The 17,093-nt window shown below is 41.4% G+C and overlaps 1 protein-coding gene across 1 annotated transcript in view; it reads left to right on the forward strand.

The window, feature by feature from the left end:
• Positions 1–16,670, forward strand: part of PRKAR2A (protein kinase cAMP-dependent type II regulatory subunit alpha) — an 84,115-nt gene extending 67,445 nt beyond the window's left edge. Inside the window, exons 7-11 of the mRNA XM_007168901.2 lie at positions 4,428–4,529; positions 4,703–4,777; positions 8,881–8,946; positions 11,926–12,067; positions 12,555–16,670. Coding sequence (XP_007168963.2) covers positions 4,428–4,529; positions 4,703–4,777; positions 8,881–8,946; positions 11,926–12,067; positions 12,555–12,688 — 519 coding nt within the window. The 3' untranslated portion in view covers positions 12,689–16,670. The remainder of the gene's footprint in view (positions 1–4,427; positions 4,530–4,702; positions 4,778–8,880; positions 8,947–11,925; positions 12,068–12,554) is intronic.
• Positions 16,671–17,093: the final 423 nt, after the last annotated feature.

Consider the following 17,093-nt stretch of genomic DNA (forward strand, 5'->3'; position numbering starts at 1 on the left):
GGTTAAGAATCTGCCTGCCAATGCAGGGGACCCAGGTTCGATCCCTGGTCCGGGAAGATCCCACATGCCACAGAGCAACTAAGCCCGTGTGCCACAACTACTGAACCTGTGCTCTAGAGCCCGCGAGCCACAACTACTGAAGCCCGCATGCCCTAGAGCCTGCGTACTGCAACTACTGAGCCCATGTGCCACAACTACTGAAGCCTGTGTGCTGTAGGGCCCGCGTGCTGCAACTACTGAAGCCCACGCGCCTAGAGCCCGTGCTCCACAACAAGAGAAGCCACTGCAATGAGAAGCCCGTGCACCACAACGAAGAGTAGCCCCCACTCACTGCAACTAGAGAAGGCCTGTGCACAGCAGCTAAGGCCCGATGCAGCCAAAAATAAATAATTTTTTAAAAAAGAAAGTAAAAGTATAGTAATAGATATACTATGCAAACATTAACCAGAAGAAAGCAGGAGAACTTATATTAATATCAGATAAGTAGACTTCACAGCAAAGAAAATTACCAGAGACAAAGAGGAACATTACATAATAATGAAAGAGTTAATCTACCAAGAAGACACAGAAACCCTAAATATGTATACACCAAACAACAGAGCTTCAAAATATGTAAAGCAAAAACTGATAGAACTGAAAGAAGAAATAGACAAATCCACAGTTACATTTGCAGACTTCAACACCCCTTTCTCAACAATTGATAGGACAATTAGACGAGAAATTGGGAAGGATACAGAACTTAACATCACCATCGACCAAAAGGATCAAATTGAAATTTATAGGACACTTCACACAACAACAGAGAATACACATTCTTTTCAAGCCCACAAATGTTCACTGAGATAGACTACATGTATCCTGGGATATAAAATAAAACTTAACAATTTTAAAAGAATTGAAATCAGACAGTGTGTTCTCTAACCACAATGGAATGAAACCAGAAATCAGTAACAGAAAGATAACAGGAAAATCTCCAAACACTTGGAAATCAACCCATTCCTAAGTAATCTAAAAGTCAAAGAGAAAGTCTCAATAGAAATTTATTAAAAATGAACTGTAAAACTGCTTGCCTTAGACTTCCCTGGTGGCACAGTGGTTAAAAATCCGCCTGCCAATGCAGGGGATATGGGTTCGAGCCCTAGTCTGGGAAGATCCCACATGCCGTGGAGCAACTAAGCCCATGAGTCACAACTACTGAGCCCACATGCCACAACTACTGAACCCATGTGCCACAACTACTGAAGCCCACGCACCTAGAGTCTGTGCTCCACCAGGAGAAGCCACTGCAATGAGAAGCCTGTGCACTGTAATGAAGAGTAGCCCCTGCTCGCCACAACTAGAGAAAGCCTGCACACAGCAACAAAGACCCAATGCAGCAAAAAGTAATAATAATAATTAATTAATTTAAAAAAACAACTGCTTGCCTTGTGGTTTGGATATGAGAATTAAATAGAAGCACATCCGAGAAGCAGTTTCCTCGGTGCCTGCACAAGGTAGGGTACTACAGAGTGGTGGCACCTGCTTTCCTTGGTTGTGGTAGCCAAAAAAAAATAAATGTATTTTATTCACCCTTCCATTCCTGAAACTCCCTCTCCTGAGATCCCTGCCCTGCCTTCCTAGTTCCTAGCCTTATTCTTTGCAGTCTTTTCTTTCTCTCCCTGCTATCTTAAGTGAGATTCATCTCCCTGCTGCCTTACGTGACCTATTTAGATGCCCTTTTCTCCTGCGTTATTCACCTGCTTTATAGCCCAAACCCTTTCAAAGCTTCAGTACCGCCTTCAGGAAAGTGACTCCCAGAGGGTCCTCTATAGCCTGACTTTTTACTTGTGCCTTCCAAGGCCTTTGGAAATGCCTTCTGAGGCTAAAGCAGGGAGGACCTGGTGTTGCCACTGAGTTTCTCAAATTGGATTCTATATTCCTTCTCTTACTGGGGGCAGCTGCCACCATGACCACTACACTTAGTCTCTGCTCCCACTCTGTCTTGCTTGCATGAAAGGGAGTAGAAACTTTCTTTTTTTTTTTTTAATATATATTTATTTATTTGGCTGCACCAGGTCTTAGTTGCAGCACGTGGGATCTACGTTGCGGCGTGTGGGATCTTTTAGTTGCGGCATGTGGGATCTTTTAGTTGCAGCATGTGGGATCTAGTTCCCTGACCAGGGATTGAACCCAGGCCCCCTGCGGAGCGCGGAGTCTTTTTTTTTTTTTAATTATAAATTTATTGATTTATTTTTGGCTACATTGGGTCTTCATTGCTGCACCCGGGCTTTCTCTAGTTGTGGCGAGCAGGTGCCACTCTGTTGTGGTGCGTGGGCTTCTCATTGCGGTGGCTTCTCTTGTTGTGGAGCACAGGCTCTAGGCGCGTGGGCTTCAGTAGTTGTGGCATGTGGGCTCAGTAGTTGTGGCTCACGGGCTCCAGAGCACAGGCTCAGTAGTTGTGGCGTACGGGCTTAGTTGCTCCGCAGCATGTGGGATCTTCCCGGACCAGGGCTCGAACCTGTGTCCCCTGCATTGGCAGGAGGATTCTTAACCACTGTGCCACCAGGGAAGTCCCAGTAGAAACTTTCTGCAGTCAAAGGAAAGGGTAGTATTCTTTTTCTCTTTTGAACTTCAGGGCTATTTGCTTGACGCTGAACACTTGCTGCCTGAGGGAGCTACCATTTCACAGTAGGAGTTTCCTCTTCACGGCTCCATTGGAAGCTCCCTGAAAGCTGGGTTGGTGTCTGGTGTTTTTTTATACCCTCCACAGTCATAGGAACTGTACTTGCACAGCCTGAGAGCTCTGGGAAGTGCAAAAGCATGCATAGAAAGGGTTGGAACACAAATAGAGATATCAGTTGTTTTCTCTTTAGCTAGAAATACAGTTTATTGCTGCAATTGTAGTAATCTTTGTAACATTATAGATGGATTTAGAAATACTGTTTTTTTGACAATGTCTGCTCAAACATAAGGAAGGGAATTTTATAATTCCCATTGTCTCCGTCTTGATTGTTCTCTTTCCACAGCACTCTTGGCCTAGATTGGTGCAGGAAACATGTAGAAACTGAAGTCTAAAGATAATGGAGTAATATTCCAAAGTATAACAGTAACATTTTAAATGATACATCTCTAACCTTGGACTTCAAAAAAGTAGTGGCAAGTGATGCAGCTCATTAGAGCAGTCAGAGATTGAATGGCTCTTTTCAAGCAGACAGATGGAAAAGAAAATGGGGGCAGAATCTGGCTTAGTACCAGAGAGCAGACATTACTTGTACTTCAGTTTAGGAAGGGAGGGTAGGAGTCTGCCACCTTTTATACTAGGAGTATAGGGTGCAGTTGGTGACTTCTCCTGTCAGGCAGATGAAGCACGGCATGGGATAGGACCAGGGAGTTCTGTGGCTGATGGAATATGAGCCAGTGAAACCTGTTTAGACATCTCAACTCAGTTGTCTTCTATGTGTTTTCTCCACCCAGCTCCCACCCCATCATCAAGAGTACTAAAATAGCAAACCTACAGCTAAACATGCCCTTACCCCCTTGCTGTTTTTCATTCTTTCAACCTTTAGGATGTCATTACTGTACTTCAAAAAAAAAAAAAAAATCTTTCTATTCCTGAGAGCCCGAGGTAGAAGAAAGGTACAATTAACTTAGGTACAAAAAACTGCCTACTCATGTAGGAGCCTAAGCAATTAACATTCTCCTGGCTGCATGTCCCTCCCCACACACGCATACACCTATCTGAGAAGTACCTGACCATAGCTCTGGTTAACTGTCTCTTGAGTATGAATCCGTGACTTGCTGGGGTTAAGATATCTTTCACGTGCCTGCCTTCCATCTTGAGTTTCCTACTTTATCTCTCCATTAATTTAAAACCTACCTCTCCTTCAGGTCCCAGATAAATTTATATTTTTGCAACAAAATTATCCTTGATCACTCCAGGCTGTTGTGATCTCTCTCCTCAGAATTCTTGTGGCACTTACTTTGTCTCTGTAGTTCATCTAGCACATTTCATATGCTGTCTTGAACTGTAGTTTTTTATTCCTATAAATTTTGTATTGTCTCCCCATTGAGATTATAAAGTCCTTGAGGGCAAGAACCATCTGATTGTTTTATCTCCCTTTTTGAAGGTGCATCTTTTCACATTAAACAGTGACTGTGAGCTCACAAATGTTTGATTGGGACGTTTTAAATTTTGTATTCTATTTATGACCGACCCCTAGGTGGCACCCATTGAGTGCTTGATAGCAGGTGACAACATGTGAGACATCTGTCTGGCTCAGGCTACAGGTCTTTTTCTCATAGCGATGACTGAGATTGAAATATCATTAAACACTCAGTTGACCCAGTACCTTCCAGAGACCTCTAATGTTTGCTGTGGCATAGTTAATTAAACCATAGATGCTCCCTTATACAGGCATTTACCAGAATTTTCATATCCTTTCTTATAGGACCGTGTGACGTTTAGAAGAATCATAGTGAAAAATAATGCAAAAAAGAGGAAGATGTTTGAATCATTTATTGAATCTGTGCTGCTTCTTAAATCACTAGAGGTAAAGCCTATTTTAATAAGAGTCTGTTTATGGGGATTTAAGCAAAGCTGTTAAAACGATTCTTGTTAGGTTTCTTAAATCATACTATTCTAGCCCATTTCAATGTTGTATAGATACTATTTGTGACTTTTAATTAAGATGTTTCCTTACAATTTGTATGTTCATTGTTTCAGGTGTCAGAACGAATGAAGATTGTGGATGTAATAGGAGAAAAGGTCTATAAGGATGGAGAGCGCATAATCACTCAGGTGAGTGGGGGCCTTGCCCAGCTCCTTTCCCAGAAGCCACCTCCTGAAGGACTAGTGCATCATTTGTCCTCTCACTTTGGGGATCTCATGTTGCATGGTACGCAGGCACACTTCCTGCAGAGTGTTCTAAAGCCCATTGATGTTCAGCTCACTGACTTATGCACATCTCTTGCCTCCATTCACCTTCCTTGGCTTCCGGTGTTTGTTCTTTTGGATGTCATTTTCTTTTAACCCTGAGTAAGCTTCCTGCATCACTGTTAAAACCTGGAGAAGGTCGAAAGGTTGTGTACCTTCTCTCTATGTTTGGCACAAAGTCCCTTTTAGCTAATCTAACACAAACCAGTCTTCAGTGACTGACCAGATTTGTAAGGTATCTTTAGTGTTTCCTTTGTACCTTTTCGTCATGTTATTTTTGGGTACTGTAAGGATCATCACTGTGGACTGGAACATGATGATGAGTGCTCTGTAATAATTTTCCTAGTCTACTATGTTTCCATTTTTAATTATATGTAAAGAGTATTATAGACTTTTCTGGGTCTAAAACTTCTCTGCCAGTGGTTCTGGCAAGAGCACTGGGAAGGGGAATTCCCTGGTGGTCCAGTGGTTAGGACTCTGTGCTTCCACTGCAGGGGGCATAGGTTCGATCCCTGGTTGGGGAACTAAGATCCCACAAGCTGCACGGCGCAGCCAAAAAAAATTTTTTTAATTAAAAAAAAAAAGAGCCACTGGGAAGATGTCTGGTTGGTCTGGGTTGGGGAATGTGTCCATACCTGAACCCAGAGCTGGGGCTAGAAGGAAGACTCAGATTGGTCAAGCCTAAATCCCCAGACCACCCTTGGGCCCTGGAGGTGGAGTTGGCCCAACCAGTACCACAGAGATTAATCAGGCTTATCATAAAAGGAGAGAGAGATGCTCCCCGAGAAAAAAGACTAACAAAAAAATGATGTCTACTCCAAGTGGCATCTCTAAATGCCTTTGTTTTCTAGATAGCCCCACTGTTAATAATTCTTTTAATTAGAAATTGGTTTGATTCGGTAAATATTTATTAAGATAGACAGTAGGACCAGATATAAGTGCTATAATGAGAGGAAAAAGAATGGCACTGAGGACTTCCCTGGTGGCGCAGTGGTTAAGAATCCACCTGCCAATTCAGGGGACACTGGTTCGAGCCCTGGTCTGGGAAGATCCCACATGACGCAGAGCAGCTAAGCCCATGTGCCACAACTACTGAACCTGTGCTCTAGAGCCCACAAGCCACAACTACTGAAGCCTGTGTGCCTAGAGCCCATGCACCGCAACAAACAGTAGCCCCAGCTCGCCGCAACTAGAGAAAGCCCGTGTGCAGCAACGAAGACCCAATGCAGCCATAAATAAATAAATAAATTTATTTTTTTTAAAAAAAGAGTGGCAGTGAGAATATAGAACAGGATGTATTCTATATGGTTTCATGAAGGAAATGCCCTTTGAGCTAAGCTTAAAGAACAAGTGCAGTTCCAGCAGTTGAGGTCAGGGAAGGATCTTTCAGGGCAAGAGAACAATGTGAGCAAAGGCCTGTGGGTGTAAGCTGTGTTCCAGGGCAGGTATACTAGTATGGTAAGAATGTAGAGCTGAGTTGCAGGAATGGGACATGTTGACTGGCCACATTTGCTTCTGAAGCTGTGGTGCTTTAATTTACTCCCAAAGGACCTCTACTTAATCCTGAAAAGCCCCAGGCCTTCAGGAGGTATGTCAAGAGGTATGAAAAACCACAGTGTTTTCTGGGATGTCTGTGTTCTTGAAGATAGGAGTGCTAGGTGGTGGTGCAGAATGGACACAAATTAAGATGATACCCACCTTATTATAGACCCCTTTCCGCAGTGTCTCTAGACCAAGGCTTCTCTAACTGAGGTCCCAGGACTACCAGCATTAGCATCATACAGGAATGTTAGAAATTCAAGTGCCTGGGCCCCACCCCAGACCTACTGCAGAAACTATGCTTAATGTTGTTTTGTTTGTTTGGTCAACTTTGTTACCCTATATTTTATATACAGTAAAATTACCAAGTTTAAGTATACAATTTGAGAGTTTTATAACCCATCCCTATAATCATAGTGTACAGCATTTCTGTCATCCCAAAAAGCTCCCTTGTTTGTATTTTAAGTAAATCCCCTCACCCACTCCCTTGCTCCTGGAAACCACTGACCTGCTTTCTATCGCTCTAAAAATTCCTTTTCTAGAATTTCATATAAATGAAACCATATAATGTGTAGTTTTTTGTGTCTGACTTCTTTCTCTTAGCATAATGTTTTTGAGATTTATCCATGTTGCTGTATGTATCAGAGGATCATTCCTTTTTATTGCTGAGTAGTATTTCATTATACAGATGTACCATAATTCATCTTTCCACTCACCAGTTGAGAGACATTTGGGGTCTTTCCAGTTTTTGGCAATTATGAATAAAGCTGCAATAAGTATTTGCATACAAGTCTTTGTATAGACATATGTTTTTATGGAATTGCTGAGTCATATGGTAAACGTAGGTTTAACAAATTGCAAAAATGTTTTTTAAAATGTCTGTACCATTCTGCATTCCCCCAGCAATGTTCAAGAGTTCCAGTTGCTCTGTATCCTCATCAGCACTTAGTATCGAGTCTTTAGTGTTAGCCATCCTAGTATGAAGTGGTATCTCATTTTGGTTTTATTTTGCATTTACCTAATGTCTAATGATGGTGAGCATCTTTTCCTGTGATTGCTTGCCATCCATATATTTTCTTTGCTGAAGTACATCTTTTGCCCTATTTAAAATTGGTCATTTGTCTTCTTAATATATTGAGTTGTTAGAATTCTTTATGTACTCTGAGAACAAATCCTTTATCAGGCAAATGATTTGCAAATATTTCTCCCAAAATGTGGCTGTGGCCATGACTTGTCTTTTCATTTTATTAATAATACCTTTTAAAAAGCAGAAGTCTTTAATTTTGACGAGTCCAGTTTGTCATTTTTTTCTCTTGTAATTCACTCTTTTTGTGCCCTATTAAAAAAAAATGTTTGCACAGTTAGTAAGATTTTCTCCTATTTTACTTCTAGGCAAGCACTGTTCAATAGAAATATTATGTGAGCCACATACAATTTAAAATATTTTAGTAGCCAAATCAAAAAAAAAATGAAACAGGTGAGCTTAATTTTAATAATATATTTTTAGCCTAATATATCTAAAATATTACATTTCAACATCTAAGTGATATAAAAATTTAATAATGAGATATTTTACATTTGGGGGATATTCAGTCTTTAAAATTCAATGTGTATTTTACACTTACAGCACCTATAAATCTATACAAGCCATAGTTCAGGTGCCCAGTAGGCCCATGTGACTAGTGGCTACTGTACTGAGCCGTGCAGTTCTAGTTTCATAGTTTTAGATCTTACATTTAGATCTATGATCCATTTTGAATTAATTACATGGTATAAGGTTAGGGTTTTTCATATGGATGTCCAATTGTTTCAGCACCATTTGTTGAAGAGATTTTCCTATCCCATTGCCTTGACACTTGCGTTGAAAACCAATTGGCCATATATGTTTGGGTCTATTTCTGGTCTCTTTTTGTTCCATTGATCTACATCTGTCTCTCAGTTAATAATACTGCACTGTCTTGATTACAGTAGCCTTACATAGTAAATCTTAAAATCAGATAGTTTAAGCCCTCCAAATTTTGTGTTCTTTTTTTTTTTTTTAATAAATTTATTTTAGTTATTTATTTTTGGCTGCATTGGGTCTTCATTGCTGCGCGTGAGCTTTCTCTAGTTGCGGCGAGCGGGGGATCTACTCTTCGTTGTGGTGCGTGGGCTGATGCTCTATGCAGTTACCAGCCGGGGCATATTCATGGAGACAAATGTGAATACTCCATGTTAGGAAGTGAGAGATGTTTGTCAGTCATGGTTGGACTAACAACCCTGGCAATCAGGATCCTCTCGTTTTGTTCTGAATTTGTTAACCATTGACTGGTTTGTAGGTTTGGAAAATAAATACCAATTCAAGCTCAGGCAATGTGAAAATGATCTATTTCTGTGTCACTCTTTAATACATATATATGGCTCTGACCTGACCTCCTCTCCCTTTTCAGGGTGAAAAGGCTGATAGCTTTTACATCATAGAGTCCGGCGAAGTGAGCATCTTGATTAAAAGCAAGGTGAGTTTATGTGTGATGGTGTGAGTTATGCCAGGGGAGATCCAGATGCCAGGTATATGCACAGAAAGTAACTGTTTGCTTTAATAATGTGAAGTGTGTTTAGTGTATCAAAACCATCATTATGTGAGATATGTGACTGACAGTGACCAATGTTTAAGCCCATTCATTGATAAAGATTTAGTATATTTTTTCTTGTTCCTATTGCCTTTACCTCTGTTACATAATTAATGATATGAGAAATATTGGTCTACAAATCAGTAAGAAAAAGGATAAGCACCCTAACAGAAAATGGGGCAATTATATAATAAAAAATACATGTGAGTGTTGAATATGAAAAAGCTTCCTTTTTAGAGCACTAGGAAGGGAGGTCTCTAGGACAATTATTATTATGGCCATTTGATGGATAGGGAGACCTAGAAAACACAGTGACCTATAGGTGGGAAGAGTGATTCTTACCATAAATCCATCATCATCAGATTTCCTGTTTCAATTTTTTTAAGAATAAAGAATTTGTTAAAATACTGAGTTACATATAATACTAAATCAACCTAGTGTAAAACCTTTTATGGAATATTTTTTGTAAAAGTTAAGTATGGAGAAAGAAAGAAAAATATGATTACTGCCTATAAGATGGCTTGATTCCTAATTAAAAATATATTTTTTTACTTATAGTTTTTAGACTACTGATATACGTTTGTACATTTCTCATATTCATTGACACCTGCTGATCACAGCATAGTGTTGGGTTTGTAGGTCTAGCAGCACTGTGGCACTGGGTTGGGAAAGGGGGAGTTTGTCAGAAATTCAGTCTTGGGCTCTGCCCCAGACCTACTGAATCAGAATCTGCATTGTATCAAAACCCCCAGGGGGCTGGTGTTCACAGTACAGTGTGATAAGTGCTACTCTAGAGAAGGGACTAGGTAGACATGAACACGTCTGCAGTCCCAGAGAATACAACAGAAATTGGAAAGAGAGCATTGGCTCGGAAGGGGCAGATCAACTTCAGAGCAGACAGGTCAGGGCAGAAGTGTGAAAGGAGGAAAAGTCACACCATGTAAGCCAGTGTGGTACTTTTGTTTATTTTTCTAAATTAACCTTCAGGGACTTCCCTGGTGGCGCAGTGGTTAAGAATCCTCTTGCCAGTGCAGGGGACATGGGTTCGATCCCTGGTCCGGGAAGATCCCACATGCCACAGAGCAACTAAGCCCGTGTGCCACAACTACTGAGCCCGTGCTCTAGAGCCTGCAAACCACAGCTACTGGGCCCACGCTCTACAGCTCCTGAAGCCCGTGCGCCTAGAGACCGTGCTCTGCAACAAGACAAGCCACCGCAATGAGAAGCCGCGCACCACAGCAAAGAGTAGCCCCCGCTCACTGCAACTAGAGAAAGCCAGCGCACAGCAACGAAGACCCAACGCGGCCAAATAAATAAATTAATTAATAATAATAATAATAATAAATTAACCTTTAAAAAAGTTATTTATCTGCCTGTAACATAAAGTCGTTCTTAAAGATTTAGACTAATTCTTATTAATGTTTAAGTATTTTTTTACTTAAATTATTGCTTAGCTTAGCAGACGGATTTGTTTTAAAAAAAAGAAGAGGGCTTCCCTGGTGGCGCAGTGGTTGAGAATCTGCCTGCCAATGCAGGGGACACGGGTTCGAGCCCTGGTCTGGGAAGATCCCACATGCCGCGGAGCGACTAGGCCCGTGAGCCACAGTTGCTGAGCCTGCGCGTCTGGAGCCTGTGCTCCGCAATGGGAGAGGCCGCGACAGTGAGAGGCCCGCGCACTGCGATGAAGAGTGGCCCCCACTTGCCGCAACTAGAGAAAGCCCTCGCACAGTAAACGAAAACCCAACACAGCCATAAATAAATAAATAAATAATTCCCATTTAAAAAAAAAAAAAATTGTTAAAAAAAAAAAAAAGAAGAAGAAACTCTAGGGGCTTCCCTGGTGGCGCAGTGGTTAAGAATCTGCCTGCCAATGCAGGGGACACGGGTTCTGAGCCCTGGTCTGGGAGGATCCCGCATGCCGCAGAGCGACTAGGCCCGTGAGCCACGACTACTGAGCCTGCGCGTCTGGAGCCTGTGCTCCGCAATGGGAGAGGCCGCGACAGTGAGAGGCCCGCGCACCGCGATGAAGAGTGGCCCCCGCTCGCCGGAACTGGAGAAAGCCCTCGCACAGAAACGAAGACCCAACACACCCAAAAATAAATAAATAAATTAAAAAAAAAAAAAAGAAACTCTAGATAGTAAATAAAATATAGTATCTTATTTTCAGTAATTTGAAAAGCACAAAGTATAACCTGCTTGATTTCTTAAACCACCATATTTCAAGGTTGAACATTACTTTTAAAAATATTTAGTTACTTAGCTCTTCTAAACAAATATGGTAGGGGGACCACTAACTTAAGATGCAGATAGTACCTAAAAATAAAATTTGTCAACGTATTGTCCGAGAAAAGCATGGCCTCAAGTCAAAAAGAAGTAGCCCTGAATTGTGACTGTTAACCTATGCGAAGCATTGACGTTATTTAGGAAGAATTAGCAAAAGACCTTGTCTTCTACCCTGTGTCTCAGAAGTCAGCATCTACCAAATGGATCGCATTCATATATGTATAATATATAAATATAAAATATATAAAAATATGCATTATTATATGTTAATATATAGTATATTAACATAATATTATATACTATTTTATATACTATATTAATATATCATATTAATATATACTATAATAATATTATACATATATATATATACACCTTACCTCTTGGTAAAAGCCAACTCATTTGGTTAAACCAGGCCACTGAGATTAGCCCATGCAGTTTACATGGTACAGTTAGAGTCTCTGCAACATGAATTTCTAAGTAATTGTGTTAAGTGTACTGAAAAGGGAATGTAAGTGTGTGCAACTGGACGTGCCTAGTTGTGATTCTGGAATCAGCCCCGGTCATATTCTCTACCTGCTCTAGACTAAAGCAAACAAGGATGGTGGGAACCAGGAGGTCGAGATTGCCCGCTGCCATAAGGGGCAGTACTTTGGAGAGCTTGCACTGGTCACCAACAAACCCAGAGCTGCTTCGGCTTATGCAGTGGGAGATGTGAAATGCTTAGGTAAGAAAAATTCTATATGCATTAGTGTTTTTTTTTTTCTAACATGCAGTATTTTTTTCCCATCAGCAAGCCTTGACTTACTCTGTCAGCTCTCACTCACATCTAGGCTTGAACAGTTTGTGTGACCAACCAGAAATGGGTGCATGTGTTCCTTTAGCAAACATTTTTGAGCACTGACAATAGCCTATGAACAGGCATATAGACCTCCTGGCTGTGTGGAAAGAGCAGTGATGGAGACAGGTGTCCAGGGCTGTGTGGGAACAAAGGGAATGAGTGCTGCTGCGCTCTGCAAAGTCTCAAACTTAGATGACATAGTCCTGCTGTGTTCACATAGAAACATCCCTTCTTTTTCCAAGTGTCCAGTATCCAATAGTCCAGTTCCTACAACGTGAATGGATATGTTTAAGAAAAGGTTTGCATGAGGGAAATGACTGAATTATTGGTGTAGAGAACTTACTCTCTCCCTCACCTCTTTTTAACAATGCAGTTATGGATGTACAAGCATTTGAGAGGCTTCTGGGGCCCTGCATGGACATCATGAAGAGGAACATCTCACACTACGAGGAACAGCTGGTGAAGATGTTCGGCTCCAGCATGGATCTGATAGATCCTGGGCAGTAGGTGTGCCACACCCCAGAGCCTTCTCAGTGTGACCCCAAAACCTTCTGGTCAGCCACAGAACACAAACAGAAAATGTGACAGAACTGTTCCTGCTGTTGCCGCCACCACTGCCATTGCTATGGCTGTGGGCGTTTAGAAAACTTGGAAGTCAGCACTAAAGGATGGGTAGAGGTTCAACCCACACCTCCACTTTGCTTCTGAAAGCCCATTATTAGACCACTTGTAATGATTACTCCAACCCAGTTTTCACATCTTTGGTTCAAAATGGCATGTCTCTCCAACAAGTTAAGTGCCTGATACAAAGTCCAAAGTGTAAACATCTTCCTTTCCTCTCTTGCTGCTACTGTTGCTTTTGGAAGTTACCACAGGTTGGCACAAACCTGTTGTATTACTGTAGACACCCTCCCCCAACCTTTTATAGCCTTCCGTTTCCTCACTTGTCCTTTGAGAAAGTCCACAACTGTAGCCTTTGGTTTTACCATCAAAAATGGTGGCAGATGTGATGGAGGTCTGTGGTCCTGTGGCATTGTACTGTCTGCTGACAGTGACACACATGACAGCTGTCCCCAAACTCTCAGTGATGCTTAGGGAAAGGGCCTGCCCAGGGCCCAGCAGGTCAGCACCCCAAAGCACACTGATCAGACATCGGAACCCACGTTAGAGCAGAAAATTTGAGTTTAGCACATTTTACAGGTAGCAGAGAGCCAGGGAAGGTTTTCTGGGTTGGGGGCGGGGGTGTTTTATTTTGTTTTAGTAGATTTTGTTTTGTTTAATCTCTGTGCAGTTTGCATGAGTGAATTGCTGTCCATTTATAAGGAGCTGGGGTCTGGGAGTGCCATGACTGTATCTGATCTAAATACTTTCCTGGGCAACTCCTGCCCATCTCTTATTACCAGTTGCTCTTACTGACTGATGGCAGTGTGCTGGCAAAGAGAGACCTTTCCCTCTACACCAGAGTTGTTATGTAGCTTTGCTTGTTGAACCATCAATTTTTAAACTCTTTAAAGAAGAAGCAGCTATTTTTTTGAAAAAAAAAACCAACTCTCTATTTAGAGAATTCCCCTGGACATATTCATATATATCAGTTTGTCAGCTGACTCAGGCATTCATCTTAAAGATCAGCTCTTTTTGTTAGCTTTTTTAAATCAGCATCATTTACAATTTCATAGAATTACTGCAAAGACCTTTCTAATTAAGATGTTGGGATATTTAGGGTTCCAGTTGTTAATCTCAGAGGAAAGTAATTTAGCTTGTATTTTAAAACTTTTTAAACCTTTTGATTATATCAGGTAGAATTCTAATGAATTATTGTAATTAACTAGACATATTTCAGAATGAAATTTTTTTTCTTCAGAATAACCTAGAATCAGATGCTACAAAAGATCCTAAGAGCAGTATGAAATTTACCTAAAGATAAATTTGGATGTCATAGCCAAGTTTATATTAAGAGGCCCTTTCCAATATGAATTTTTTTAACTTGTATATCTCAATAAATCCCTAAGTGATTACATGCTGGGGCTTGAGTCATTCCTGTTGTAGACAGTGATGGAGACCATATGGTCACCTTCCATTGTCCTCCTAAGCCAGGCTGTCTGCTTTTGCCATGAACAGTATGGGCAAGAGATTTTCAGAGTGGTGACCCATCACAACCTTGGTCAGTTCTCCCTTTTTCTTGTGCTCCATGAAGTGAAAGCAGAAGGACTCTTTCAGACTGCTGCCCTAGGTAGCCTGCCTTGCAGCTCTCAGAATTGTGAAACATTGTAACTAATACTCCAAAACAGGCAGCTAGCACTGGGAAAGCCTGTGTGGTTTTTCCCATGGTTTTCTGAGGTTCTTATTTTCTATGGTGTTGCTTTATTATCAAATATAAATTAAGAAAGCAGATATTGCACTTTAGCAGACAAGAACCATACCTGTTTCTTACACAGGTAACAGGTACATTCAACTTCAGGAGTGACACAGAGGTGTAGCCCCAGACTGTGTAAGGACTCTGTTTAAACACTGAGCGGGGGAACTTCCCTGGTGGTCCAGTGGATAAGACTCCCCGCTCCCAGTACAGGGGACCCGGGTTCAATCCCTGGTCAGGGAACTAGATCCCACATGCATGCCACAACTAAGAGTTTGCATTCTGCAACTAAGGAGCTGGCGAGCCACAACTAAGGAGCCTGCCTGCCTCAACTAAGACCCAGCGCAACCAAATAAAATAAATATTTTTAAAACAAAAATAAAAATAAATAAATAAACAAACAGAGTGGATGCTCCCTTACACCCCGCATGCCAGCATTAGTTAGGGCCAGCTGTGAACTCCGAGCCAGTCACTCGTGCAGGCTGCTAGGGATGGGACTTCTCACCTTGCCCTCTTTCACATCCCAGTTCAATCTTCCCCTTCATAGAAGCCTCTTTGACACCCCGAACTTACTGATGCTTTCTGTTTTACAAAGTAGAATTCATCAGGTTTAAGTCTTCCTGCTCTAACTGCGGATTGACATATGGATCATCAGTCCAGACCCTCACTGCATATAGGGCCCCTTGAGGGTCTGACTTGAGGAAGGGAGACTTTACAGGGACCAGTGTGAGTGAAAAGGACACAGCCATTACCAAGGTGCCAGGAGTCTGACAGTGTTGCAATTCTCTTTACAGCATGAGGAATCGAAGGTGGCAGACCAAGTTCAACTCAGGACTCTGGTGTCCACATTGTGCTGGGCAAGCCCTGCACTGAGAGTTGAGCCTCACAGGGAGGAGCATGTGTTGGGAAGAGGTCTTTTTGATAATTGTTTTATACTGTTCTCTTCTATGATGGGTTCGAGCTTCATGATCTCTTTTCTGGCTTTGCTATTGATTTTGCATGGTGGAGAATGTACCTGAGAGCCTTGAGGTTCAACCTGCAGTATTATTCTTCCTGCTGGCCCCAGTTTATCACACCCCCTTTCTTCTTTTGGTTGTATTCTCTGAAGGAAGGGTTCATCTGCTCTGTCCTCTTAGTCCATAGTCCTTATATATAAATATGTTATGTATAATTGCAGTAGATTCTCAGAAATCAGGGTGGAGCTTTTTCTTTGAACAGTTTAATGAGCGAATTCAGCAGCAAAGTGTCAAGAAATTATTCTCCAGCCAGGAGAGGTCATGTTCATCCTCTTATTGCCCAGATTCTCTAGTCACAACGGTACAGTAGTCAGTGAGAGGTGCCACTGGCACCCAACAGCCCCTGGACACACAGCATTTCCATGTCCTGTCACAGTGTACAAACAATTCTCTCATTTAGGAAAATTGAATGAGCATTTTTGCACAGAGAAAAAGGAAAAAGACCCATGAATGTCACCTTCTGTATTTTGTTTTCAGTTGGCTAATGTTGAATTTTTTGTTCTTGACATGCACTTGTAAACCAATCTTGCCAAGATACAAGCTGTTTTGGTTTTTCACTACAATTACCTCTTGTTCCTCCTGTCCTGACTGCTGACGTTCCTCAATGATTCTAATGTCTATTTTATGGGAAGCAGCCTTCCCATGGGTTTCCTTTTACACACTGCAGGGCTATCTTTATACTTCTAAAAAAAGGAGAAAACTGTCACTAAACTCATGGGGGATTTGCAGAAAACCATTTAGCCCACCTTGAGCAAAAGGTAGATTCCTTGTTGTTTTCCTAAGCTCACTGTAATAAAAGAAATCTAATTCAGCATTATTGTGCTACCTCAAAGGTAAAAATGTTTTAAGGTGTTTTTGGTCCTGAGTTCTACACATAGTGTTTGAAATGTCTTTCAGTTGGAATTATTTTTAAATCATTGGGGAGAATCTTATTTTAACCTGTTTTACACTTGTATTTTAATCTCAGAAGAATAAGTGATTAGAAGGTGATCAATTCTTGCTCTGTAGTATTGAACATATTAAATCATTGTTTGCCATAAACAAGGTTGGGTTTTTTAAAAGGAAACTCTAGGGCTCAGCTTTGCTCTTGGTTAATAAAGGCTGACAAATCATATCTGAATTTTTGGTGCAGCCTTGTGTTGTGTGTTTGTCCTCATTTCAGGGTTCTAGGCTGTCACAGCATTCATCTAGCAGGTACATTATTGAGATTGGGGTGTGAGCTCTTAAAAATTAGAGAGGAGGCCTGGACATATATATTAGGGTTCTCCAGAGGAACAGAACCAATAGCGTGTATGTGTGAGGTGTGTGTGTGTATATATAAAGAGATTTATGGGAATTCCCTGGCAGTCCAGTGGTTAGGACTTGGCGCTTTCACTGCCATGTCCCCAGGTTCAATCCCTGGTCAGGGAACTAAGATCCCACAAGCCTCACAGCACAGCCAAAAAAAAAAAAAAAAGAGAGAGAGAGAGATTTACTATAACGAATTGGCTCACACAGTTATGTAAGTCCCAAGATATGAAGGGCGAGTTGGCAAGCTGTAGAC

Source organism: Balaenoptera acutorostrata, chromosome 10 (genome assembly GCF_949987535.1).
Source record: "Balaenoptera acutorostrata chromosome 10, mBalAcu1.1, whole genome shotgun sequence".
NCBI classification, from domain to species: Eukaryota; Metazoa; Chordata; class Mammalia; order Artiodactyla; family Balaenopteridae; genus Balaenoptera; species Balaenoptera acutorostrata.